This window comes from Neoarius graeffei, chromosome 16, assembly GCF_027579695.1.
Source record: "Neoarius graeffei isolate fNeoGra1 chromosome 16, fNeoGra1.pri, whole genome shotgun sequence".
Lineage (NCBI taxonomy): Eukaryota > Metazoa > Chordata > Actinopteri > Siluriformes > Ariidae > Neoarius > Neoarius graeffei.
Window position 1 is genome coordinate 15,970,969 of NC_083584.1, and position 26,178 is coordinate 15,997,146.

Below are 26,178 nucleotides of genomic sequence, written 5' to 3' on the forward strand. Positions count from 1 at the left end.
AAGTTGGGACAGGGGCAATAAGAGGCTGGAAAAGTTAAAGGTACAAAAAAGGAACTGCTGGAGGACCAAATTGCAACTCATTAGGTCAATTGGCAATAGGTCATTAACATGACTGGGTATAAAAAGAGCATCTTGGAGTGGCAGCGGCTCTCAGAAGTAAAGATGGGAAGAGGATCACCAATCCCCCTAATTCTGCGCCGACAAATAGTGGAGCAATACCAGAAAGGAGTTCGACAGTGTAAAATTGCAAAGAGTTTGAACATATCATCTACAGTGCATAATATCATCAAAAGATTCAGAGAATCTGGAAGAATCTCTGTGTGTAAGGGTCAAGGCCGGAAAACCATACTGGGTGCCCGTGATCTTCGGGCCCTTAGATGGCACTGCATCACATACAGGCATGCTTCTGTATTGGAAATCACAAAATGGGCTCAGGAATATTTCCAGAGAACATTATCTGTGAACACAATTCACCGTGCCATCCGCCGTTGCCAGCTAAAACTCTATAGTTCAAAGATATCTAAACATGATCCAGAAGCGCAGACGTCTTCTCTGGGCCAAGGCTCATTTAAAATGGACTGTGGCAAAGTGGAAAACTGTTCTGTGGTCAGACGAATCAAAATTTGAAGTTCTTTATGGAAATCAGGGACGCCGTGTCATTCGGACTAAAGAGGAGAAGGATGACCCAAGTTGTTATCAGCACTCAGTTCAGAAGCCTGCATCTCTGATGGTATGGGGTTGCATTAGTGCATGTGGCATGGGCAGCTTACACATCTGAAAAGACACCATCAATGCTGAAAGGTATATCCAGGTTCTAGAGCAACATATGCTCCCATCCAGATGACGTCTCTTTCAGGGAAGACCTTGCATTTTCCAACATGACAATGCCAAACCACATACTGCATCAATTACAGCATCATGGCTGCGTAGAAGAAGGGTCCGGGTACTGAACTGGCCAGCCTGCAGTCCAGATCTTTTACCCATAGAAAACATTTGGCGCATCATAAAACGGAAGATACGACAAAAAAGACCTAAGACAGTTGAGCAACTAGAATCCTACATTAGACAAGAATGGGTTAACATTCCTATCCCTAAACTTGAGCAACTTGTCTCCTCAGTCCCCAGACGTTTACAGACTGTTGTAAAGAGAAAAGGGGATGTCTCACAGTGGTAAACATGGCCTTGTCCCAACTTTTTTGAGATGTGTTGTCATGAAATTTAAAATCACCTAATTTTTCTCTTTAAATGATGCATTTTATCAGTTTAAACATTTGATATGTCATTATGTTCTATTCTGAATAAAATATGGAATTTTGAAACTTCCACATCATTGCATTCCGTTTTTATTTACAATTTGTACTTTGTCCCAACTTTTTTAGAATCGGGGTTGTACCTCCAATTTTATTACCTTTTTTTGTTTGTTTTTAATAACAATTAATGAATTTAGGGGCATGTGCTTCTAAATTCTCCACCATTCCTGTCTGCTTCAACATGACCCATTAAAAAAAACAACACGTGGGCTTTTTGCATTTTGCGCAAGGCACTGTGGGATAAAAAATTGAAGTAGAAGAGCAAAATGGAGGACGTGAGTGCTCAAAAGAACCGTGGAAAACCGAGTACAGTAACGGAAAGCAAGAAGAAAAGACGTTATGTTGGGAAGGAAAGGAAACACAGGCCCAAACTAATAAGTATCCCCGGTCAGAGAGCATGTTGGGATGATATGAAAATGTAATCGGGCCATGAAACGCACAAGGTTTGCCAGCTATTTGTTAAACAGGTAAGTGGAAAGTGTCACCATTGATAAATGCGCACGTAATTGCAAAGTAAGCCTAAAAATAAAACTCAAAGTGGCTGCCAGAGTGCAAAATAATAATAAATCCCTAGATTTAAATGTTCCATTATGTTGGTAAAATGACATGCTTAATAAAGGAGTGAACCAACCTGTCTGGAATTTCCCAAAAGCATCATAGCATAAAGATCATCGTTAAATGGTAGCACAAGCATCACAATGAACACTCTCTCTCCTGGTTAAGCTGCTCTTAGCGTTCAGGGGTTTTGGGGAAACCCACCCCTGATCAGTAGACTTACAGCTACGCTTAGATCTAGGCCTAGCTTACACTAACGTTACAGTCTGTTGTTTACCTCGGTGTGATCAGCTGTTCATTTAGCGACAGAATGATGGAACTGTCAGTGCACGGTCAAAGGCAAACCTGAGCATGCGCACACAGACTTCCTCTGTCTGCTTGACTGTGCGAAGCAAGTGATTTCATGCACATTATTGCTCGAGAATCCCCTCAAATTAAATAACTTCCCAGCCACAGAATGACCTGATATCTTGTGAGATATTACAGAAATAAACATATATCACAATGACCAAATTTCAGAGGGAACTAAATTTAATCGATTTTATTAAATCGAAAGGCCATCTAGCTTTAATGTGCATTTTGAAATTTTGGACTGAAAATCGAGTAATGGAAACATGAAAATTTGGAAAAAATTGTGAAAATATAGCAAAAGAGGGGCGGCACGGTGGTGTAGTGGTTAGCGCTGTCGCCTCACAGCAAGAAGGTCCTGGGTTCGAGCCCCGGGGCCGGCGAGGGCCTTTCTGTGTGGAGTTTGCATGTTCTCCCCGTGTCCGCGTGGGTTTCCTCCGGGTGCTCCGGTTTCCCCCACAGTCCAAAGACATGCAGGTTAGGTTAACTGGTGACTCTAAATTGACCGTAGGTGTGAATGAGAGTGTGAATGGTTGTCTGTGTCTATGTGTCAGCCCTGTGATGACCTGGCGACTTGTCCAGGGTGTACCCCGCCTTTCGCCCGTAGTCAGCTGGGATAGGCTCCAGCTTGCCTGCGACCCTGTAGAACAGGATAAAGCGGCTAGAGATAATGAGATGAGATGAGATAGCAAAAGAGGTGGTTTTTATGACGATTTGAAAAAGCTATATTTCATAAAATTGTAATGAAAACATGGCAGCACGGTGGTGTAGTGGTTAGCGCTGTTGCCTCACAGCAAGAAGGTCCGGGTTCGAGCCCTGTGGCCGACGAGGGCCTTTCTGTGCGGAATTTGCATGTTCTCCCCGTGTCCGCGTGGGTTTCCTCCGGGTGCTCCGGTTTCCCCCACAGTCCAAAGACATGCAGGTTAGGTTAACTGGTGACTCTAAATTGACTGTAGGTGTGAATATGAGTGTGAATGGTTGTCTGTGTCTATGTGTCGGCCCTGTGATGACCTGGCGACTTGTCCAGGGTGTACCCCGCCTTTCACCCGTAGTCAGCTGGGATAGGCTCCAGCTTGCCTGCGACCCTGTAGAACAGGATAAAGCGGCTAGAGATAATGAGATGAGATGTACCACACCCAGAGTAACCTGGGGAGCAGTTGGGGGTTAGGTGCCTTACTCAAGGGCACTTCAGCCATTCCTGCTGGTCCAGGGAATCAAACCGACAACCTTCGGGTCCCAAAGCTACATCTCTAACCTTCAAGTCATGGCTTCCTCCTTTAGGTTAACCTTTTTAGTTTTAGAGATAAATTAAATTTATCTCCCAAAACTATAATCCAAAATCATAAGGCGAAAAAGAAAAATATCTGCTCAGATGGTATGACAAAGTTCTAAAACCAAACTGTACACAAGTTATTAGATAATGTTTAGATCACATTCAGAGACTTGAGGTGAAATTATTTTAGATTTTTCTCTCCGTATTCATTTCATAACGTACAATATTTGACAATCTATGAACCAGAGACCTTTTGGACCTTTAGAGCTGCTTCTCTATCCATTAGGCCATGGCATCCCCCGATAGAAACACAGACCATTTGCAGTTGTGTATTCTTGACATTTTGAAAACATCTTTTCCGTTTTGTGAGAAAGTGCAATAGAAACCCAGCGACTGTCTTGATGTTTCTTTCCTTGAGCATCAAAATACATAGGCTTAATGTGTAACCTGGTCAAAAAACGAAGCAAAACAATATGGAACACCACTTTATGCTCCACCTCCTCCATACTTGTACTTGAATTCTTGAATCTGATACGTCAGAAGACGTTGATTAATTTCTATAATCACAGCTCTGACTAGTGTTGCCACCTGTCCCGGATTTTCCTGATTGTCCCGGATTTTCATGGTCTGTCCCGGAAAAAAAAAAAAATCCGGGACACTGAATGTCCCGGTTTTTTGTACATGATGGGCAAAATGTGTATTTCAACTTGCGAGCCAACTGAGAACCAGTTTGCTTTTCCATAACTCGCCGTGCTATGCAGAGCTACGTCACTTACGTCGCTGTATACGTCAGTAACGGCGCTACGTTTGCATAAACCTTGGCGCGAATATCAAAGCAAAAACAACACGGAAGAAGCAGCAGCAGCAGCAACAACAGCAATAATAATAGTAATGTCTGACTTCGCGTTTGTACAGCTGCTGCTTCTCGTCGCTTAAAAATGGCGATCTTCCGCGGTCTTGTTATTGTTGTTGGTATTTAACAACTCCGCCCCCCCGCTGATGTAAGCGGTTCTTTCCTCTGGCCCAGCAAAGAGTTGGTGCTAGCCTGGAACTGTTTTTTCTGGCCCCAGAGCCAGTTCTTTGTCAGTGGAAACAGAAAACCCGGTTCCAAACTAAGCACTGGTCCCGAACCAGCCCTGGAACTGTTTTGGTGGAAAAGGGGCAATGGAGGATGCTTGGACTGATAAAAGAAACAGACTCTCTGTTGCAGTGGTGAAGGCTGAGCTTCAAGTCAGGCTAAACTTTCAGTTGTCCTGTAGTGAGTTCAAGACATTCATTGAAAATCAGCCAGGACTCATAGCAGCAGCAAAGAAAAACACCAAATATAAATGGAAGATTAGGTAAGGTTTTGGTGAATTAAATGAAATAGTGTAGTACATACTCCGGTATACTGTATGTGCCCAGTTATATCAGTTACATGTCCTCCTATTTGTTTAGCCAAGAGCAGCAGAGGCACAGGCAAGCACAAGCAAAGCACACACCACACTCTAAGCAATCAGGTAAGCTGTTTGACACTACACCTTACATTGTTACATTCAGGTATTCTTAGATACAATGAAAAATTAGATTATTTATTTTTATTCCACATAAGCAAACAAACAGAACTTATGTATTCCCCTTTTACCTGTGCCCACTACTGCCCCCAGGTGTCCACAACCAAAAACTGTTGGAAATAAACCAAAATAATGAAGACCTGCTATATTATGTAAAGCAATTAACTAAACAAATAACTAGCAAAAGCGTCATTTTTACTAATTAGAGCAATACAATTTCAGCGTAGAAGGGTGATTTTTGTCTTGGGTTAGATGTGCGAAGGGCGCCGTTGCTTACAAGCAAAAAGGTCGATTGGATGGTCGAAATGTCCAGGATTTTTGTCAGACACAGGTGGCAACCCTAGCTCTGACACTTGTTTGAACTTGAATTGTTAGTGCAGGTAATAACACACAGGATCTTCAGAAGCAGGTTTTAACTTTATAATGACACACCTGGGTTGAAGAGCACAAGATACTTGAGACACACAAACTCTTGTCTGTCCAGACAAAGAGCCCTGAGCTTGGACACCAAATCTTGTGCCCTGGACACCAGACTGCTCAGCGTTGCCCCCGCCTGCGAGAGCACAGTCGACACCGCAATCTGCGGACGAAAACACACGCACACAGGTGGGTCAGTGTGTGAATTTCAACACCTTGTGTCTTACTTTAATACAGTGGAAAAGTTTTATTGTTGATGTATATGAAGACCATGAGACAAAGAAATCCAGTTCTTTTTATTCAAGAAAAGGACAATAGAAATAACCAGGTTCGTTATCATCCTAGTGTACGTTGTTGAATATGTGGATATTCAGTGAGGTCCAAAGTTCTGAGATGGCCTTGAAAATCTTTTTTTAAATTATTTATTTATTTATTTATTTATTTTTAAGCTCATCCAGATGTTGGACAGGCCAGATGAGCTTATGCGTTCATGCGTCGTCCGTCCGTCTATCCGTCATCTGTCCACAATTTACAAAAATTGCTACTCCTCCTACAGGATTGATTGGATTTTGATCAAACTCCTATGGAATGTTTCCCAGGTGGGTATGTATAAGAGTTGTCCAGATGGTGGCGCCACCTGTCATAGTTAACATTTTATGGGCATCTGAAAATTTTGGGTGACTTGTCACACCAAACACTACTGTTCGTAAACTTCTGGGACATTTTCACTGAAACTCATCCAGAAGATTCTAAAGACATATTCCAACAAGAGTTGTTCACCAGGTGGCGTCACCTGTCATGGATGCAGCTACACAGGGGTCATATGCAAGTTCACAAATTCACTACTCCTCCCACAGGATTGATCAGATTTCAAACTTGCACACAACAACAGTGGCCGGTATGAGCTCCAGCCTCATTGAGGCTACTTTTTTGTTTTATATTTCTGTAAATAAACAGAAAATTTTAATACAAAGAAATGAAATGTTCAAAATCTTGAAGATTCAATTTTCAAGATTATGTACTAATTTTAGGTCACAATTTAAATGTAAGCAAATTTGTGATACTGAGCATGCTAACTTTTGTACAAAAGGTCAAATTTTCCTTGAGTTTTATCCTTTTCACTGAAGCACGTGTTTAGACGACACGCAGTGATGGATCTAATCTAACACGGATCAAATTTTATAACTCCGTTTCCAAAAAAGTTGGGATGCTGTGTCAAATATAAATAAAAATGATATAAGAATGTGATAATTTGCAAATTATGGAAACCCTATATTTCATCGAATATAGTACAAAGACAATATATGAAATGTTGAAACTGAGAAATTTTATTGCGTTTTGAAAAATATATGTTCATTTTGAATTTAGTGCCAGCAAAATGTTTCAAAAAAGTTGGGACAGGGCAACAAAAGACCTGAAAAAGTTGTGCAATGGTTAAAAAAAAAAGTAACTCATTAGGTTAATTGGCAACAGGTCGGTAACATGATTGGGTATAAAAAGAAAATAAAAGCATAACTTTATTCATCACACACTTGTGAAATTTCCTCTCTGCATTTAACCCATCTGAAGCAGTGAACACACACACGTGAGCAATGAGCACACACACATACCCAGAGCAGTGGGCAGCCATGCTAACAGCGCCCGGGCAGCAGTTGGGAGTTAGGTGCCTCGCTCAAGGCCGTCCCATATTAACCTAACCGCATGTCTTTGGACTGAGCATCCCAGAGAGGCGGAGTTATGTGATATATTGTCTTTGTACTATTTTCAATGAAATATAGGTTTTCCATGATTTTCAAATCTTCACATTCTGTTTTTTATTTACAGTTTACACAGCATCCAAACTTTTTTGGAAACACGGTTGTACACAAACCTCTGGAATCCCTGTCAGTCTGAGTGTCATTAAAGCAAAAGGTGGGCATAAAAATGTCTCAGATTCATGCAACTATTTCTAACACTCTACTTTTCACTCAAGTTGTTATACTGATGATATAATTCTCAATGAAAAATGTTTATTAAATGAGACAAGAAAGAAAAACAGAAGCATTTTTATGGAGTGGAATTAGCAAAAGCTGAAATATAATTTGTATTATTCTATCCACATTCACTGGATATGAACAATCATGCGCTCTGATTGGCTACTGTACGACTAGGATATCAGCTCATATACCATGTGTATAGAGAAACAAAATGGCGGAACGTGCTGCTGAACCAACCGAGGACGAAATAAAAACTCTACTCAAAAATAAAACTCCAAAAATTATAAAGTATTTAAAAGAAACAGAAATAGCTAAAAGAATAGTTTTACCCCCAATATCTCCTGTTCCACACTCCAGCCCAGTTAGTGGCGGTAATGCACTTTTATGTTGGTTTGCCAACTGGCAAAAAACCCTAAGGGGTCATCCATAATTTTCATCATCACGAGAGTACAAACCATACGCGGGGGGGAGGGGGTTAATGACCAGGCGTACACTTCTTAAAAATGAAAAAATGATGATCCGTCAATGTGCGAAGCGGCGGCCGCCATGTTAAAAATTTCATGCCACATCGGTCTTGCCAGCTCTACACGCTTTCTTTCTTCAATACAACAACAATGGCTGACCCAGATTTTGACCGCGTTTATAAATTTGTGAATAGCAGAAATACCGCTATTCACAAGACTCCTTCAAACGAGTACGAGCAGTTTTTAAACATTTATTGTTTCCTGCATTCATCTGAGAGGAGGCAGTTAGGGCAGGACAGGCTGCTTGGAAAGAATAAAAAACAAACGTTTCAAAGCCAAAAGGCAACAGCTCCCCTTAAAAAGACAGTTCCTAATTTTCAAAAATCAGACCCTTCAGGATGTTGCGATTTGCGAATTCAGGGCGGTGTTGCAATTATATCTAATCACCGAAACTCTCCCGCAAATTTGACCAATCGTTGGCGTCGTCTTGAGGTGATGTCGACAAACTACCTTCCGCCTTACTTTCGTCTTTCCGTTCAAGAGAAGCAACATGTGCGAGTCAGTGTTTATGTAGGCTTAAATTCTGTTACTGAAAGTGTGTTATGTTTACAGTGAAGGACTGTGTGCACTTTACATTATTTTTTTTTACTTAATACAAGAAATTAATGGATGCCAACATTTTTGCCAAAATGGTATTTTATTTTCCATTGTTTAGGCAGCTTCAGCATCATACTGTGAGATTCTGTTCAAATTGTTTTTTTTTCTTCTATGAAGCCTGAGCCATTTATTTTATTAGTTTATAATTATTGTTTAATTTAGTCTTCAGGAGCGACTGCCTGCACACAGTACTAGTATTAATAGTTTTTTTTCTTACATGAAAGCTGAGGCATTTATATTATATTTTAAGGTAACTTCATGTTGTGCTGTGAGGTTCTCTGCACTTTAACTTTTGAACCAACAGGTGCATTTGGATGAGTAAAGCCTATTTTTCTGCATTTTTGTAGTCCTGGTAATCTTTTATATTGGTAAAGTTGTTTATAGGACCATTTCTCAGTGTCTGTTTTTTTAATCAATAGTTTTTCAGTAATAACTTAATATTTAACATATCACTCAATTTTAATCACAAAAAGAGAAAATCACAACAATTTCTCGCAACTTTCACTTCCTCCCGCAATGTCTCGTCTCGTCTCGTCTCGTCTTCTTCCGCTTATCCAGGACCGGGTCGCGGAGGCAGCAGTCTAAGCATGGAAGCCCAAACTTCCCTTTCCCCAGACACCTCGGCCAGCTCCTCGGGAAGAACACCGAGGCGTTCCCAGGCCAGCCGAGAGACATAGTCCCTCCAGCGTGTCCTGGGTCTTCCCCGGGGCCTCCTCCCGGGGGGACATGCCTGGAACACCTCCCCAGGGAGGCGTCCAGGAGGCATCCGAAAAAGATGCCCGAGCCACCTCAGCTGGTTCCTCTCGATGTGGAGGAGCAGCGGCTCTACTCCGAGCTCCTCCCGAGTGACTGTGCTTCTCACCCTATCTCTAAGGGAGCGCCCAGCCACCCTGCGAAGGAAACTCATTTCAGCCGCTTGTATCCGCGATCTTGTTCTTTCTGTCATTACCCAAAGCTCATGACCATAGGTGAGAGTCGGAACGTAGATCGACCGGTAAATTGAGAGCTTCGCCTTTTGGCTCAGCTCCTTCTTCACCACGACGGACCGGTAAAGCGACCGCATCACTGCGGAGGCTGCACCGATCCGCCTGTCGATCTCACGCTCCATCCTTCCCTCACTCGTGAACAAGATCCCGAGATACTTAAACTCCTCCACTTGAGGCAGGACTTCTCCACCAACCTGGAGAGGGCAAGCCACCCTTTTCCGGTCGAGAACCATGGCCTCGGACTTGGAGGTGCTGATTCTCATCCCAGCCGCTTCACACTCGACTGCAAACCGCCCCAGTGCATGCTGAAGGTCCTGGTTTGAAGAAGCCAACAGGACAACATCATCCGCAAAAAGCAGAGATGAAATCCTGTGGTTCCCAAACAGGATTCCTTCCGGCCCCTGGCTGCGCCTAGAAATTCTGTCCATAAAAATTATGAACAGAACCGGTGACAAAGGGCAGCCCTGACGGAGTCCAACATGCACTGGGAACAGGTCTGACTTACTGCCGGCAATGCGAACCAGACTCCTGCTCCGTTCGTACAGGGACCGGACAGCCCTTAGCAAAGAGCCCCGAACCCCATACTCCCGAAGCACCCCCCACAGAATACCACGGGGGACACGGTCGAATGCCTTCTCCAGATCCACAAAGCACATGTGGACTGGTTGGGCAAACTCCCATGAACCCTCGAGCACCCTATGAAGGGTATAGAGCTGGTCCAGTGTTCCGCGACCAGGACGAAAACCGCATTGTTCCTCCTGGATCCGAGGTTCGACTATCGGTCGAATTCTCCTCTCCAGTACCCTGGAGTAAACTTTCCCTGGGAGGCTGAGAAGTGTGATTCCCCTATAATTGGAGCACACTCTCCGGTCCCCTTTCTTAAAAAGAGGGACCACCACCCCAGTCTGCCACTCCAGAGGCACTGTCCCCGACCGCCACGCGATGTTGCAGAGGCGTGTCAACCAAGACAGCCCCACAACATCCAGAGACTTGAGATACTCAGGGCGGATCTCATCCACCCCCGGTGCCTTGCCACCGAGGAGCTTGCAAACCACCTCAGTGACTTCGGCTTGGGTAATGGACGAGTCCACCTCTGAGTCATCAGCCTCAGTCTCCTCAGTGGAAGACATGACGGTGGGATTGAGGAGATCCTCAAAGTATTCCTTCCACCGCCCGACAATGTCCCCAGTCGAGGTCAACAGCTCCCCACCCGCACTGTAAACAGTGTTGGCAGAGTACTGCTTCCCCCTCCTGAGGCGCCGGACGGTTTGCCAGAATTTCTTCGAGGCCGACCGATAGTCCTTCTCCATGGCCTCCCCGAACTCCTCCCAGTTCCGAGTTTTTGCCTCCGCAACTGCCCGAGCTGCAGCACGCCTGGCCTGCCGATACCCGTCGGCTGCCTCAGGAGTCCCGGAGGTCAACATGGCCCGATAGGACTCCTTCTTCAGCTTGACGGCATCCCTTACTTCCGGTGTCCACCACCGGGTTCGGGGATTGCCGCCACGACAGGCACCGGAGACCTTGCGGCCACAGCTCCGAACAGCTGCGTCCACAATGGAGGTAGAGAACATGGTCCACTCAGACTCAATGTCCCCCGCCTCCCTCGGAAGCTGGGAAAAGCTCTCCCGGAGGTGGGAGTTAAAGACCTCCCCAACAGAGTGCTCGGCCAGACGTTCCCAGCAGACCCTCACCATACGTTTGGGCCTGCCAGGTCTGTCCAGCTTCCTCCTCCGCCAGCGGATCCAACTCACCACCAGGTGGTGATCAGTTGACAACTCAGCCCCTCTCTTCACCCGAGTGTCCAAGACATAGGGTCGGAGATCAGATGACACGACTACAAAGTCGATCATCGACCTCCGACCTAAGGTGTCCTGGTGCCACGTGCACTTATGGACACCCCTATGCTCGAACATGGTGTTCGTTATGGACAAACTGTGACTAGCACAGAAGTCCAATAACAAAACACCACTCGGGTTCAGATCGGGGAGGCCGTTCCTCCCAACCACGCCCCTCCAGGTGTCACTGTCATCGCCCACGTGAGCATTGAAGTCCCCCAGTAGCACAATGGAGTCCCCAGTCTGAGCACCCCTCAGTACCTCTCCCAGGGACTCCAAGAAGGCCGGATACTCTATACTGCTATTTGGCCCGTAGGCACAAACAACAGCAAGAGCCCTCTCCCCAATCCGAAGGCGCAGAGAGGCGACCCTCTCGTTCACTGGGGTAAACTCCAACACATGGCGGCTGAGCTGGGGAGCTATAAGGAAGCCCACACCAGCCCGCCGCCGCTCACCATGGGCGACTCCAGAGAAGTGGAAAGTCCAGCCCCTCTCGAGGAGCTGGGTTCCAGAGCCCAAGCTGTGCGTGGAGGTGAGCCCGACTATCTCTAGCCGGTACCTCTCAACCTCCCGCACAAGCTCAGGCTCCTTCCCCCCCAGCGAAGTGACATTCCATGTCCCAACAGCCAGCCGCTGTGTCCGGGGGTCAGGTCGTCGAGGCCCCTGCCTTCGACTGCCACCCAATCCACACTGCACCAAACCCCTACTGCTACCTCTGTGGGTGGTGAACCCACAGGAGGTCGGGCCCACGTCGCCTCTTCGGGCTGAGCCCGGCCGGGCCCCATGGGCAAAGGCCCGACCACCAAGCGCTCGCATACGAGCCCCAACCCCGGGCCTGGCTCCAGGGTGGGGCCCCGGCTGCGTCCTACCGGGCGACGTCACGGTCCTGGATTTTTTCTCCATAGGGGTTTTTTGGTGAACTGCTCTTGGTCTGGCCTGTCACCTAGGACCTGTCTGCCTTGGGAAACCCTAACAGGGGCATAATGCCCCCGACAACATAGCTCCTAGGATCATTCAAGCACACAAACCCCTCCACCACAATAAGGTGGCAGTTCTAGGAGGGGCCCGCAATGTAATCACAACAAAAACCTAAAAAAACACCGCAACTTTCATCGCAATTTTTTGGAAAAACCCCGCAACATCAGACATTTTAGCCCGCAACAATCACAAAAAAGGCCCGCGGAATCCTGGGGGGACTGTAAAATGAATCGCCTGCTTTCTATGAAAACTTCTGGACCCGTCTTGTGTCTTCTTTTCTTCTCTTGTGAATCTTTGTATTCTCCTGTCATCCGATTTTAATAAAAAGTAATACAAGACATGGTTTTATTTTGAATTCCTATTCCACGTAGATCCATCATCATTTTTTTGTGAAATGATGATGGATCATCATTTCACAAAATTGTGAAAATATAGCAAAAGAGGTGGTTTTTATGATGATTTGAAAAAGCTATATTTCATAAAATTGTAATGAAAACATGGCAGCACGGTGGTGTAGTGGTTAGCGCTGTCGCCTCACAGCAAGAAGGTCCTGGGTTCGAGCCCAGCGGCCGGCGAGGGCCTTTCTGTGCGGAGTTTGCATGTTCTCCCCGTGTCTGCATGGGTTTCCTCCGGGTGCTCCGGTTTCCCCCACAGTCCAAAGACATGCAGGTTAGGTTAACTGGTGACTCTAAATTGACCGTGAGTGTGAACGGTTGTTTGTCTCTGTGTGTCAGCTCTGTGATAACCTGGCGACTTGTCCAGGGTGTACCCCACCTCTCGCCCATAGTCAGCTGGGATAGGCTCCAGCTTGCCTACGACCCTGTAGAACAGGATAAGTGGCTACAGATAATGGATGGACGTTTCTCAAAATCCAGTGAATGTGGATAGAATAAAACAGTTATTCCACTCAATCTGGTCATTCATAGCTTATAGCTGACTTGGTGCTGTCAGCTCATGTACGACTCGATTTCGTGGAATAACTGTTAAATGTTTGGGGGCGAGGAAAGTGATTTTATTGAAAGTTTTTGATGAGAATCTTACAATATTTAAATACTGGTTCTGAACACAATTTTCTGGAATTGAGGTGATGAAATTCTTGGTCTAAAAAAATCAGGTAATAAAAATTCATGTTAAAAAGCTCTCTTAAAATGATAATTTCAGATTCATAAATTCATGTAGTAAAAATGTGGTTTTAAAAAAATTCAGGTTAAAAAATTTAAAGTAGTTAAAAATTCAAGAAATTCAGGGAAAACATTTCAACATCTCAAAGAGCAAAAAGCCAGGCTTTGCTCTAACTCAGTCCTGGATCATCACAACACGCCGCAGAACTTCATAACCTTTTACAATATCATTATCCAGTGAAGTCCAACAGTCTGAGACCACTAATAAAGTGAAATCAGAGTCAGAAGAACCTGAACAGGAATTTGTAATGTTTTGGTTGCAAATTAAATTTGATGTATTTTCATTCCTGTTCTATTTGTGAGTTTGTTGCCCCGTTACCTGTTGCCCTGTGACCAGGTAGATGCTCCCGTCTCTCCCGTAAGCCACCTGGCGGTACAAATGATCCAGAACCAGCAGCTCACTCCAGCAGCTCTGCAGCAGCGCCATCTGATCCTCCACCTGCAAAACATCACACAACATGGCCGACTATTCCTCGAGAGGAAACTAAAACACGAGTATGCTTCATTAAAATGACTCTTGAACCTTTTATCTTTATTATCACGCTCAAACGTTGCATCCCTGCTGGCATACTGTAGGTCATAAATTTGAAAGATCATCATTAATAATACACACACACACACACACATATATATATATATATATATATAAATAAATTATAATGTGTGTATATGACTTCTCGGTCAGATTTGAGAAATGAACAAGTGAAAGAAAAATAACTGATTTTTTTTTAAATGCCAAAAAACAAACAAACCACAACATGTCAAGCTTAAGAAAAACTTTTATATTATGTCTATGGTTTCATAATTAATATCTTAACACACTTTCTGACCATTTTTGTGACTTTTATGTGGCTAATAATAATATCCACTCATAAATATATAGGTTATATATATATATACACTGTAATATTCATCTTCTTTTCATTTAATTTTCTATTAAGCTTATCCATTGTGGGTCACGGGGAAGCTGGAGCTAATCCCAGTTGACATTGGGCGAGAGGCAGGGTTCCACCCTGGATGGTTCGCCAGTCCAACACAGAGAGACAGACAACCATTCACACTCATATATATATATATATATATATATATATATATATATATATATATATATATATATATACACACACACGCACACACCTACCTATGGGCAATTTAGATTAGCCAACTGAACTAAGCTACATGTATTTGGACTGTGGAAGAAACCCATCTGGAGGAGAACATGCGAACTTCACACAGAAAGACCCCAGTCAGCCTTGGGGCTCAAACCCAGAACCTTCTTGCTGTGATCGACAGTGCTAATCACTGCACCAATGTGCCACCCTCTACGTTGTAATAATGGCACAATAATATTTAACAATCTAAATATATGCAATATTTACTCATATTATTATTATAACTGTAATGAAGATAGCTATTATACAAAAAGCCTATATTCAAAATATTTTGAGTTGTTATAATGAGGTGTCAAAGATTTTAAAGCTGTTTGTTTCACACAAAAACTCATCTCATCTCATTATCTGTAGCCGCTTTATCCTGTTCTACAGGGTCGCAGGCAAGCTGGAGCCTATCCCAGCTGACTATGGGCGAAAGGCGGGGTACACCCTGGACAAGTCGCCAGGTCATCACAGGGCTGACACATAGACACAGACAACCATTCACACTCACATTCACACCTACGGTCAATTTAGAGTCACCAGTTAACCTAACCTGCATGTCTTTGGACTGTGGGGGAAACCGGAGCACCCGGAGGAAACCCATGCGGACACGGGGAGAACATGCAAACTCCGCACAGAAAGGCCCTCGCCGGCCACGGGGCTCGAACCCGGACCTTCTTGCTGTGAGGCGACAGCACTAACCACTACGCCACCGTGCCGCCCCTCACACAAAAACTATTAATATGAATAAATATGATCAGAGACCATTTTGCTCTAAATTTATTGCTTCATAAAAAAAGTGTTCATAAGCTGAAAAAAACCCTAAAAAAGTTCTATAATCCAAAATTATTTAACAATCTACAATAATGTCTCATCTCATCTCATTATCTCTAGCCGCTTTATCCTTCTACAGGGTCGCAGGGAAGCTGGAGCCTATCCCAGCTGACTACGGGCAAGAGGCGGGGTACACCCTGGACAAGTCGCCAGGTCATCACAGGGCTGACACATAGACACAGACAACCATTCACACTCACATTCACACCTATGGTCAATTTAGAGTCACCAGTTAACCTAACCTGCATGTCTTTGGACTGTGGGGGAAACCGGAGTACCCGGAGGAAACCCACGCGGACACGGGGAGAACATGCAAACTCCACACAGAAAGGCCCTCGCCGGCCCCGGGGCTCGAACCCAGGACCTTCTTGCTGTGAGGCGACAGTGCTAACCACTACACCACCATGCCGGCCCACAATAATGTTATACTATGAAATATTTATAAGAAAACCTAAACCTTCTTTACATATCAATATTTCTTCCTCTTAATATCTAATTTCTCAGCTAAACACATTTACAAGACAACAGAGAAGATGACGAGTACTACCTTGAGTTCTTTAAACAGTGCACAATTGCGCGCCCACTCCACCAGTCCAAACAGAGTCTGGTCAGTCATTTTGCACATGATGCTGAAGGTGTTGAGGCGGTCGTGTTTCCCTCGGTTGGCCTGCTCTCTCCGCAGGCTGGCCACCACTCGTGAACAGACCTGTGACTCCTCCAGCTCTCCCTGCAGCAGCTCACTCAGGAAGCTTGTGTTGGACGAGGTTGGGTCAGACATCAGGGTTGGGGTCAGGGACGGAGACGGTGTTGGGTCTGGTGTAGGAGTTGACGTCGGTGTGTGGGTGGAGCTGGGAGTCAGCATGGGTGTGGAAATGGTGCACAATGTAGTAGGGCCATAGCTGAAAGGCATCTCTCTTTTATCCTGAGGGAAACCATGGTAGAGTCCAGCACAGGGGAGCGAGGGGGCAGTCAATGCCCTGTCTCTACTTAATGTGCAATTTAGAACCATAAGCTCTGGTTGGCTGATGTTGTGGGGAATAGCGTGTGATTGGTGGAAAGGATCAGGGCCTCGCGGGACTGTGAAAGCACCAGGCAGGAGGTGGAACTCATGTGGCTGTAACGGTGCTTGTGGACCTTCCAGTTTGATCCTGTAGGGACCAGGGTTTGCTTGGTGATGTCCTCCTCTCTGCTGTTTCAGTTGCTTGTCCCGTCGATACAGAGGTCCGAATTTGTTTCGTCCGCCCCTCATTCGGTCTGCCCGCACAGCTGTGGACATGAAATAACAACAGTTCATATATTTTTACAGCTTTCTTCTGACTAAAAGCTGAAGTGTAATGATAAGTAATCCCTTCCCATTCCACAGCTGTCCTCTGTTAAATCTGTCTCATGGCTTGACTTATGGAAAATGAGCATCATTTGATTCTTCTGGGCTTCAGGTGGCTTTGATTCAACTTCAGGGCCAGAAAAATGTACACTGAAGCTTTAAAAAAAAAACCTAGCCAGATCCATTGATTGATTGGTTAATTGATTCATTCACTCACACATCTTCAGTAACCTCTTTATCCTGGTCAGGGTTGTGGCTGATCTGGAGCCTTTCGCCTATACTGGGCACAAGATGGGAATGTACCCCCTGGATGGGATACCAGCCCTTCAAGGGATGCCATACATACTCATTCACATCTGGAGTAAATTACTGTAGTCAATCCACCTAATAGTGTGCATTCATTATGTGGACTGGAGAACCAAGATGAAATCAAGGAAAACGTGAAAATTCGCACACACAGTAACCCAAGCTCAGGATCAAACTGGGGAACTTGATACCAATACCAGTTGGGACAAATATTGCCATCATACCTCATATCAGGCTTGTAGTACTCGAGTCCAGGACTCATGTCCTAATATTAAGGACTCTTGACTTGGACTTGAGCACGGATGATTCAGACTTGGACTTTTTCTTTCTTTTTTTTTGTAACATGCCATAATAATTTGGCACAAGATATTTATATCTACATTAATTTTTGTATTAATTTCATGCAAGATAATGCACATTCACCTGTTCATATGTCATGTTGAGGAACAAACTAATGTTAATGGTGCTAAAATGCCTGGAGAGACGCCGCTAGCATTGTCCACTTTGTTTATACAGACTTCTTGTGCAGTGGGAAAAAATGCACTGCTGTGTGTTCCATATGTAGAAGAACTTTCGAGGAGACGACGGGGACAACCTCGAACTTCAATCATCACTTGGCAAGACTCCACCCAGAGAAGGAAGTGACGTGCTATGTTCATTGCTCCGTTGATAGTGGACGGGGCTTGCTGAGCGATGAACAAGCTTTTTATCTGTAGCCTATTAACTTAAATGGGGCAGTCGAGCAGTAACGTTAGTCCAACACAGTAGCAGAGACACTTTCACATAAAGGCAGCAACAGCCACTTTCAAACGATGTGATTGGAGTCTCATTCTCGGACTAGACTCGGACACAACTCAAAATTTTCTTTAATGACTTGGACTTGACTCGGACTTGAACACTGAGGACTTGAGACTAGACTTGGACTCAAGGTTTAGTGACTCGACTACAGCACTCCCGCTTACATAACACTAACACCAGGCTAGTTTTATAGATTTTTTGGTTATAGACTCTAAAAATGGTCACAATTTGGCAAGATGTACGCTACATACATCCTTCACCTACCTTGAAATGATCTTCTTGGTGAATAAAAGCTTTTTGTCTAGTACATTATCTGGCTGCTTTATCTCTGCCATCTGAATGTGCCCTTGTTTTATGGCTTTAAAGATAAATGGAGCACATAATTATTCAACTCTCACTAGCACCCTTATCTTTGTATCAGACGTCAAGGGCAAAGGCAACCGCCAAACTTAGGACCATGACACAGCAAGCTGGCATGGAACAAGGCCTACTGATGATCACCTCTTGTTTCACCTCTTTAGGAACAGATCATAATGACACGCAAACAATAAATAATTCTCCAGACTATTGAGGGGCATTAAACTGTGTTGGTAGTCAATAAAAGGAAAACCACAATACCAAATATCATTGTAATATTTAAACATATTCAGTAAATTTTTCACCAGTTTGCCATTTCGTTGAGAATTGCCCTGTCATAAATGTCGTACTTGCGATCTTGCTACCAACTGTGCTATTTAGATTAAAGGAAATGCTTAAAAACACTTTGCAGAAGCTTGTAGACCCTAGAGACTACCTGATCCTGATCCATTCTTGAGGTCTTCATGCTCCTGCTCCAGTCCTGAAGCTTAAAAATCCTGAGTTCAGTCAGTTTCTGCACCAAACCTGAGGTCTGTGGGCTTCACAACCAGAATAGATGTCTACAAGTTTCTACTACAGTCCTGAAATCTACAAGATCCTGCTCCATATCCTACTTCTGACCTTTTAAGTCATACAAGTTTCTGTCATCATCCTGGTGACTCCAAGGCTCCTTCTTCTTTGATTGAGCACTAAGTGCTGAACAAGTTATGGCTAGGGCTAATTAGCCCCACTAGGGCTTGCTCGAAGATCATGGAATATTCTACACAAACATTTGAATATGTAATGAAACTCAGAGTTTGTACTGATCAACTTTTTTTTTAGGACTGTCCTGACTGCTTTCTTTGACACCCTTTAAGCCTTAGATTCCTAGGTCCGAGGTCTGTACCTCAAAGATATCATCAAAGTGTGAAGTTGGATGAGGACCCAGGGCTTTGGGACAGGACCAGCATTCAGTGCACTCAGGAAATCCCACAATGCACTGTAATAGCATCCAAACAATGTACTGTGAACTTTGCCCAAATTGAATACTGTTACTTAAATAGCATAGCAAAATATGTCATCAAATAAACTACCATTTCTCGTCTCACTTAGAGTCTGTTTGGCCTGCTTAGCCAATTTATTTGCAGAAATATAGCAAACTATATTCCTAACTACTTCCTTTGGCTTACTTCTGTTCTTGTCTTTACTTGGCTGAAAAGTCAATCTGGGAACTCTCTTCCATTGATCTCCAACAAGTTCAGCGTACTTAGTTGGCATTGATGATACCCAGGTAATTCAAATGGTGTCAGATGCACCACAAAAACTATGAGTCAGATTTAATAGCTTGGTCTTTCAGGGTCCTAAGATGATGATGTAGCACCTAGCATGAAGAATACCGTGAGCCTGATTTACACACTCAACTGCCGTGTGTGTGTGTGTGTGTGTGTGTGTGTGTGTGTGTGTGTGTGTGTGCATGTGTAGATGCAGGAATGGATAACCTACCTTCTCTCTTCATGCCCACAGCCAGGCACTTCTGAAATCGGCAGTAAGGGCATCTCTTCCTCTGTGCTGGGTCCATGGGGCAGCTCTGCCTCTCTGTGCAGGTGTAGTGCTTATTATTCTGCACAGAGCGCTTGAAGAAGCCCTGAAGCAAGAGACAGAGAGAGAGAAAGAGATATATCTTCATAAACACTTGTATTGCTGTATCACATACTATAGGTAAGAAAAATCCACAGCTGTACTGCGAGAAGTAGACACAGGAACACCTCAAGAAGCCCACCATAAAGGAAGCTCATCTCTACACAGCTGCATGTCCATGACTTACACGAGTTTGTTTCAGTAGATGCTGACATATTACTACCAAAATAATAAGGACTTTCTTATCAGGAAGTCAAAGTGAGAAAAGGTGATAAGGGAAGTACGAAGGAGGACAATGGTAACTGCCGGAGGTAATGAATTATGACTATTACGGTATGATTATGACTACAGGCCAAAGAGAAATATATATATTTATTCTATCCACATTCACTGGATATGAGCAATCACGTGCTCTGATTGGCTACTCTACTACTAGGCTATCAGCTTATATACTGTGAGTAGAGAAAAACAAAATGGTGGAGTGTGTTGCTGAACCAACTGAGGACAAAATAAAAGCTCTACTTGAAAACAAAACCCCCCAAAATACAAAAAAAAGCAACAAAATATGGAATTTGATGGTAAGAATGCAGGTTTATGTACATTCTAAGCAGAAATTATTTTGTCGGATGTTTTGTATAAAGTTTTTATTGATTGAATTTGCAAAAAATAACAATAAAAATGCTCTGTTTCTCAATCTGGTCGTACATGGTTTATAGACAACTTGGTGCAACACGCCTCGTCGGCAATCAGCTCATGTATGACTCGATTTCATGGAATATTTGGTACCAGTCAAAAATATGTACACCCCTGGTACTCATTGTAGAACAATACTGAAGACATCAAAACTATGAAATAACATCTGGAACATATGCAGAATCATATGGTAAAAAAATTGTTCAAAAACAAAATATATATTTCATATTTTCAAAAAAAGATCCCCCCTACCTGGTCTTTCCAGACACTTTCATGTCCCAATACTAACCAGTCTTTTGAGGTGCATTGGGCGGTGCTGATCTCTGTTTCTTATAGCCCTTGGCCTCTCACATAGCTGGTAACTGCGAGAGCTTAACTCCCTACTCACATCTGTATTGCAGCGTGCCTTGCCAGATGGTAGTCGGTATGACCCAACTGTGAGTAGAACTTGTGATCTCCTGGTCAAGAGGCGGACATACTAACCACTAGGCCAGCTTGTAGTCTTTCATAGTTTAGATTCTTCAAAGTATCCAGTGTTTACCTTGATGGTGCTTTGTACACAATTGGTATTATCTTAACCAGCTTCATGAGGTAGTCACCTGGAATGCTTTTCAATTAACACGTGTGCCTCATCAAAAGTTAATTAGTGGACAAGTTTCTTCTTCATGCGTTTGAGATCAAACAGTAACTAGTAAATAATAATTATGTCAAAAACTGCTCAATTAAGTAGAGTGCTTTTATTTTTTTTGAATCACCTCTATGTGTATACGTGTGTGTGTGTGTATGTGTCATGTGACTTGCCTTGCAGCTCTCGCAGGTCAGTAGTCCATAGTGATATCCAGACACTCGGTCACCACACACAGGACAAGCTTCCTCTGACTCTGCCTGAATATCAGGGTCTGGCTTCAACTCCCCAGCTGTGAGACAGAACAGGAAAGAGAAAAATCACACCAAAAATCATTCTTTATAACATTCAGAATACATGACATGGTTTCACAGTAATGATATAAATGATGTGAAATAACGAAACGATCTCAATATTTACGATACAACTACATGGATTCAGAGCAGTGTATATCAGGAAAAAGTTGTTTGAAATATTTTTTATTATTGAGAAATGTTATCAAACAAAGATCTGGCATCTGTGCCTGGAGGTGTGCTCTGTGTGCTAATCGACCTCAGTGAAGGAAGCATGGCTTCTGTGGCTAGTAATTGCAATGAAATGACTATTGTCTCTGTGGTTATGAGTCCCAGTAAAGGTGTGGCCTGTGTGTCCATCACTCTAACTGAAAGAGGTGTGGAGTCTGCATCTTCCAGTCCTGGAAATGTGGAAGAAGGTGTGTCATCTGTGACTGTCAGGACCAATAATGTGGGCGTGGCTTCTGTGTCTGTCAATCCTAGTGAATTAGGTGCGGCCTTTGTTTCTGTCAATCCCAGTGAAGGAGGTGTGGCCTTTGTGTCTGTCAATCTGAGTGAAGGAGATGTTGGCCTCTGTGTCTGTCAATCTGAGTGAAGCAAGGTATGGCCTCTATTCCTGTCAGTTCCAGTGAATTGAATTAGATTAGATTAGATTAGATTAGATTAGATTAGATTAGATTAGATTAGATTAGATTAGATTAGATTAGATTAGATTAGATTAGATTAGATTAGATTAGATTAGATTAGATTAGATTAGATAGAACTTTATTGATCCCTTTGGGTGGGTTCCCTCAGGGAAATTAAAATTCCAGTAGCATCATTACAGGATAAACAGAGAATAGAAATAGAGAAAAACTCCTAGATAAATTAAATTAGGTATTTGCATATACAAATATAAAAAAGAATAAGATAAGCTATGGGGAAGAGGAAGGGGGAAAAAGTCCAACAGAAGAGGTATTGCACATTATATTGCACATTGTCCAGTATTGTTTATTGTCAGGCTAGGCTACTGCTCCTTCCCGTCCTCTGTCCTCCTGTTACCCCCCCAGAGAGGAGTTGTACAGTCTGATGGCATGAGGGACAAAGGAGTTTTTAAGTCTGTTAGTCCTGCACTTGGGAAGGAGCATTCTGTCACTGAACAGGCTCCTCTGGTTGCTGATGACGGTGTGCAGAGGGTGACTGGCATTGTCCATGATGTTCAGTATTTTGTCCATAGTCGTCTTCTCTGCCACCATCACCAGAGAGTCCAGCTTCATGACGACCACAGAGCCGGCCAGCCTGATCAGTTTGTCCAGCCTGGATGTGTCCTTCTTGGATGTGCTGCCCCCCCCCAGCACACCACAGTGTAAAACAGGACACTGGCGACCACGGACTGATAGGACATCCACAGGAGTTTCCTGCAGATGTTAAAGGACCACAGCCTCCTCAGTAAGTACAGCCTGCTCTGTCCCTTCCTGTACAGGTGGTTGGTGTTGCAAGTCCAGTTCAGCTTGCTGTCCAGCCACAGTCTGAGGTACTTGTAGGAACCCACAGCCTCCACCTTGACTCCCTCGATCAGAACTGGTCATGACCTTGGTCTGGACCTCCCAAAGTCAATGACCAGCTCCTTGGTCTTCGACGTGTTGAGCTGCAGATGGTTCCTGTTGCACCAAACGGCAAAGTCCCTTACCAGGCTCCTATACTCCTCCTCTCTGTCGTCCCTGATACACCCCACGATGGCTGTGTCATTGTCGAACTTCTGAATGTGACACAGCTCCGAGTTGTAGCAGAAGTCCGCGGTGTACAGGGTGAAGAGAAGAGGGGCCAGCACCATGCCCTGGGGTGCTCTGGTGCTGCTAATCACAGTGTCAGACGTGATGTCCTTCAGCCTGATGTACTGCGGCCTGTTGGTGAGGTAGCTGGAGATCCAGGTGACCAGGCAGGGGTCCACTCGCATCCTGTTCAGTTTGTCCTGAAGCATAAGGGGCTGGATGGTGTTGAAGGCACTCAAGAAGTCCAAGAAGAGGGGGGCATCATGGCTCAGGTGGATAAGGCACCATACCATAAATCCGGGGACCCGGGTTCAATTCCAACCTGAGGTCATTTCCCGATCCCTCCCCATCTCTCTCTCCCGCTCATTTCCTGTCTCTACACTGTCCTATCCAATAAAGGTGAAAAAAGCCCCCCCAAAAAATCTTTAAAAAAAAAAAAAAGAAGTCCAAGAAGAGGATCCTCGCTGTGCCATTTCCCTTATCCAGATGCGAGTGGGCTCGGTGTAGCAGGTAGAGGATGGTGTCTTCCACACAAATACCTGCCCGGTACGCAAACTGCAGACAGTCCTGGGCATGTTGCACTTGGGGTCTGAGGAGGCTGAAGAAGAGCCACTCCAACGTCTTCATCAGATGTGAAGTGAGTGCCACCGGTCGGAAGTCGTTCAGCTCACTGGGACGGTTCTTCTTGGGAACTGGAATGATGCATGATGTCTTCCAGAGGATGGGCACTCTCCCCAGCTGCAGGCTGAGGTTGAAAATGCGTTGGAGTGGTTCACCCAGTTCAGCAGCGCAGGTCTTAAGTAGTCGGGGACACACCTTGTCCGGGCCTGCTGCTTTCCTGGGGTGAAGCTTCCTCAGTTGACCTCTGACCTGGTCTGCAGTAATGCATGGAGGAGTCTGTGTTGAGGTGGGGGGGGAGAGGGGGCTGCTGCGATGACTGGGTGGAGGTGTGTTGAGGGAAGAAGGAGAGATGGCTGCAGTGAGGGTGGGGGGGACATGGGCTGGTTGAACCGGTTGAAGAAGTCATTCAACTCGTTTGCCCTCTCCACTGTCCCCTCAATGACTCTGGTCTTTGTGTTGTGGCCTGTGATGGTTTTCACACCTTCCCAGACCTCCCACATGCTGTTCTCCTTCAGCTTCTGCTCCACCTTTCTCCTGTAGCCGTCCTTAGCTTCCCTCACGCAGCGTTTCACCTCCTGCTGTGCTGCTTTCATCACCTCCCTGTCCCTGTTCCTGAAGGCGGCCTTCTTCCTGTTGAGGACAGCTTTGACTTCCTGTGTTACCCATGGCTTGTTACTAGGGTAACACCGTAGAGTCTTAGTGGGGGAAACCATGTCTGTACAGAAGTTGAGGTAATCTGTCAGACAGTGTGTCAGCCCCCCTATGTCCTCACAGTGTGGGCTAAGCAGCACATCCCAGTCTGTGGTGTCAAAGCAGTCTCTGAGGGCATCTTCCATTTCAGGGGACCACCTCCTTATGGAGCTAGTTGTTGCAGGCTGCCTTTGGACCAGGGGGGTATACTTCGGCTGTAGATGAACCAGGTTGTGGTCAGACTTCCCTAGTGGGGAGAGGGATGTGACTCTGTATGCATCCCTCACATTAGCATACAGCAAGTCAATTATCCTGTTGTTCCTAGTTGGACAGTCCACAGCCTGGTAAAAAGCAGCCAAAATAGAGTCCAAAGTAGCATGATTAAAGTCCCCAGAAATTATGATAAATGCCTCAGGGTGCTGTGTCTGCAGCCTTGTTGTGACAGAGTGAATCCTCTCACATGCAGCGGCTGCATCTGCCCTCGGAGGGATGTAAACACAGATGGTGATCACGTGACTGAACTCCCTCAGCAGATAATATGGCCGCAGGCTAATGGCTAGCAGCTCCAAGTCCGGGCAACATAAGCCTGTCTTTATGGAGATATGTCCCAGGTTACACCAGCGGTTGTTCATGTAAATGATGAGTCCCCCACCTTTGCCTTTCCCGCATGCTATAGTGTCTCTGTCGGCTCTCACAGCAGTGAATCCCTGCAGGTCCATGTTAGCATCCGGTACAAGGTATGTTAGCCATGTCGCCATAAAAATAAATAAGCTGCTCTCCCGGTAAATCCGCTGGTTGTTCAGTGTGGATAGCTCGTCGACCTTATTCGTCAGCGAGTTCACATTCCCCATGATAATGGAGGGAATGGATGGTTTGTAGTGCTGCCGGTTGTCCGCTAGCCTAGCCTTTAGCTTAGCCCTGGCTTTGCAGCCCCTGGGTTTCCTCCTCAGCTCCACTGGGATGGGGTGTCATATCCCGGCTCGTCCCATTGTTTTCAGGGCCAGCAGCTCCTCTCTCGAATAAGAGAGAAAACTGGCTCCTGGTTGCGTGTTAAAGTTAAAAATATCCATGGGATATGAAGAAAAACACATTATGTCTTCGTAAGAAGAGCAGAAAGTAAAAAGGTGGGAAAAAAGAGGTTAAAAGAGCTAAAAACTACAGAGCTACTGGAGAGGCAGCCGTCTCACACAGCGCCCCATGCCCCCATGCCCCTTAGGCATTGCCTCCATTTCTATCAGTTCCAACAAAGGAGGTGTGGCCTCCATTTCTCTCAGTCTCAGTGAAGGAGGCATGGTCTCTGTGTCTGTCAGTCTGAGTGAAGGAGGTCTGGCCTCTGTGTCTATCAATCCCAATGAAGGAGGTGTGGCCTCTATTCCTGTCAGTTCCAGGGAATGAGGCGTGGCCTCTGTTTCAAAAAGTTCCAGTGAAGGAGGTGTGGCCTCTGTTTCTGTCAATTTCAGTAAAGAAGACGTGGAGTCAGTGCCTGTCAATCCTCCGTGTCCGTCATTCCAACTGAAAGAGGTGTAACCTAACACGTTTTTGTTTTAATTAAACACAATACTACAACAATAAATCACTTAAA

At 44.8% G+C, this 26,178-nt stretch overlaps 1 protein-coding gene across 1 annotated transcript in view; it reads right to left on the reverse strand.

Annotated features, from left to right (window-relative positions):
• nr5a5 (nuclear receptor subfamily 5, group A, member 5) overlaps nt 1–26,178 on the reverse strand; it is a 33,784-nt gene that overhangs the window by 4,868 nt on the left and 2,738 nt on the right. The window contains exons 2-6 of the mRNA XM_060942572.1: nt 21,418–21,533; nt 19,789–19,930; nt 16,069–16,787; nt 13,853–13,972; nt 5,472–5,619 (exon numbers count right to left, since the gene is read on the reverse strand). Of these exons, the coding sequence (XP_060798555.1) occupies nt 5,472–5,619; nt 13,853–13,972; nt 16,069–16,787; nt 19,789–19,930; nt 21,418–21,533 (1,245 nt within the window). The remainder of the gene's footprint in view (nt 1–5,471; nt 5,620–13,852; nt 13,973–16,068; nt 16,788–19,788; nt 19,931–21,417; nt 21,534–26,178) is intronic.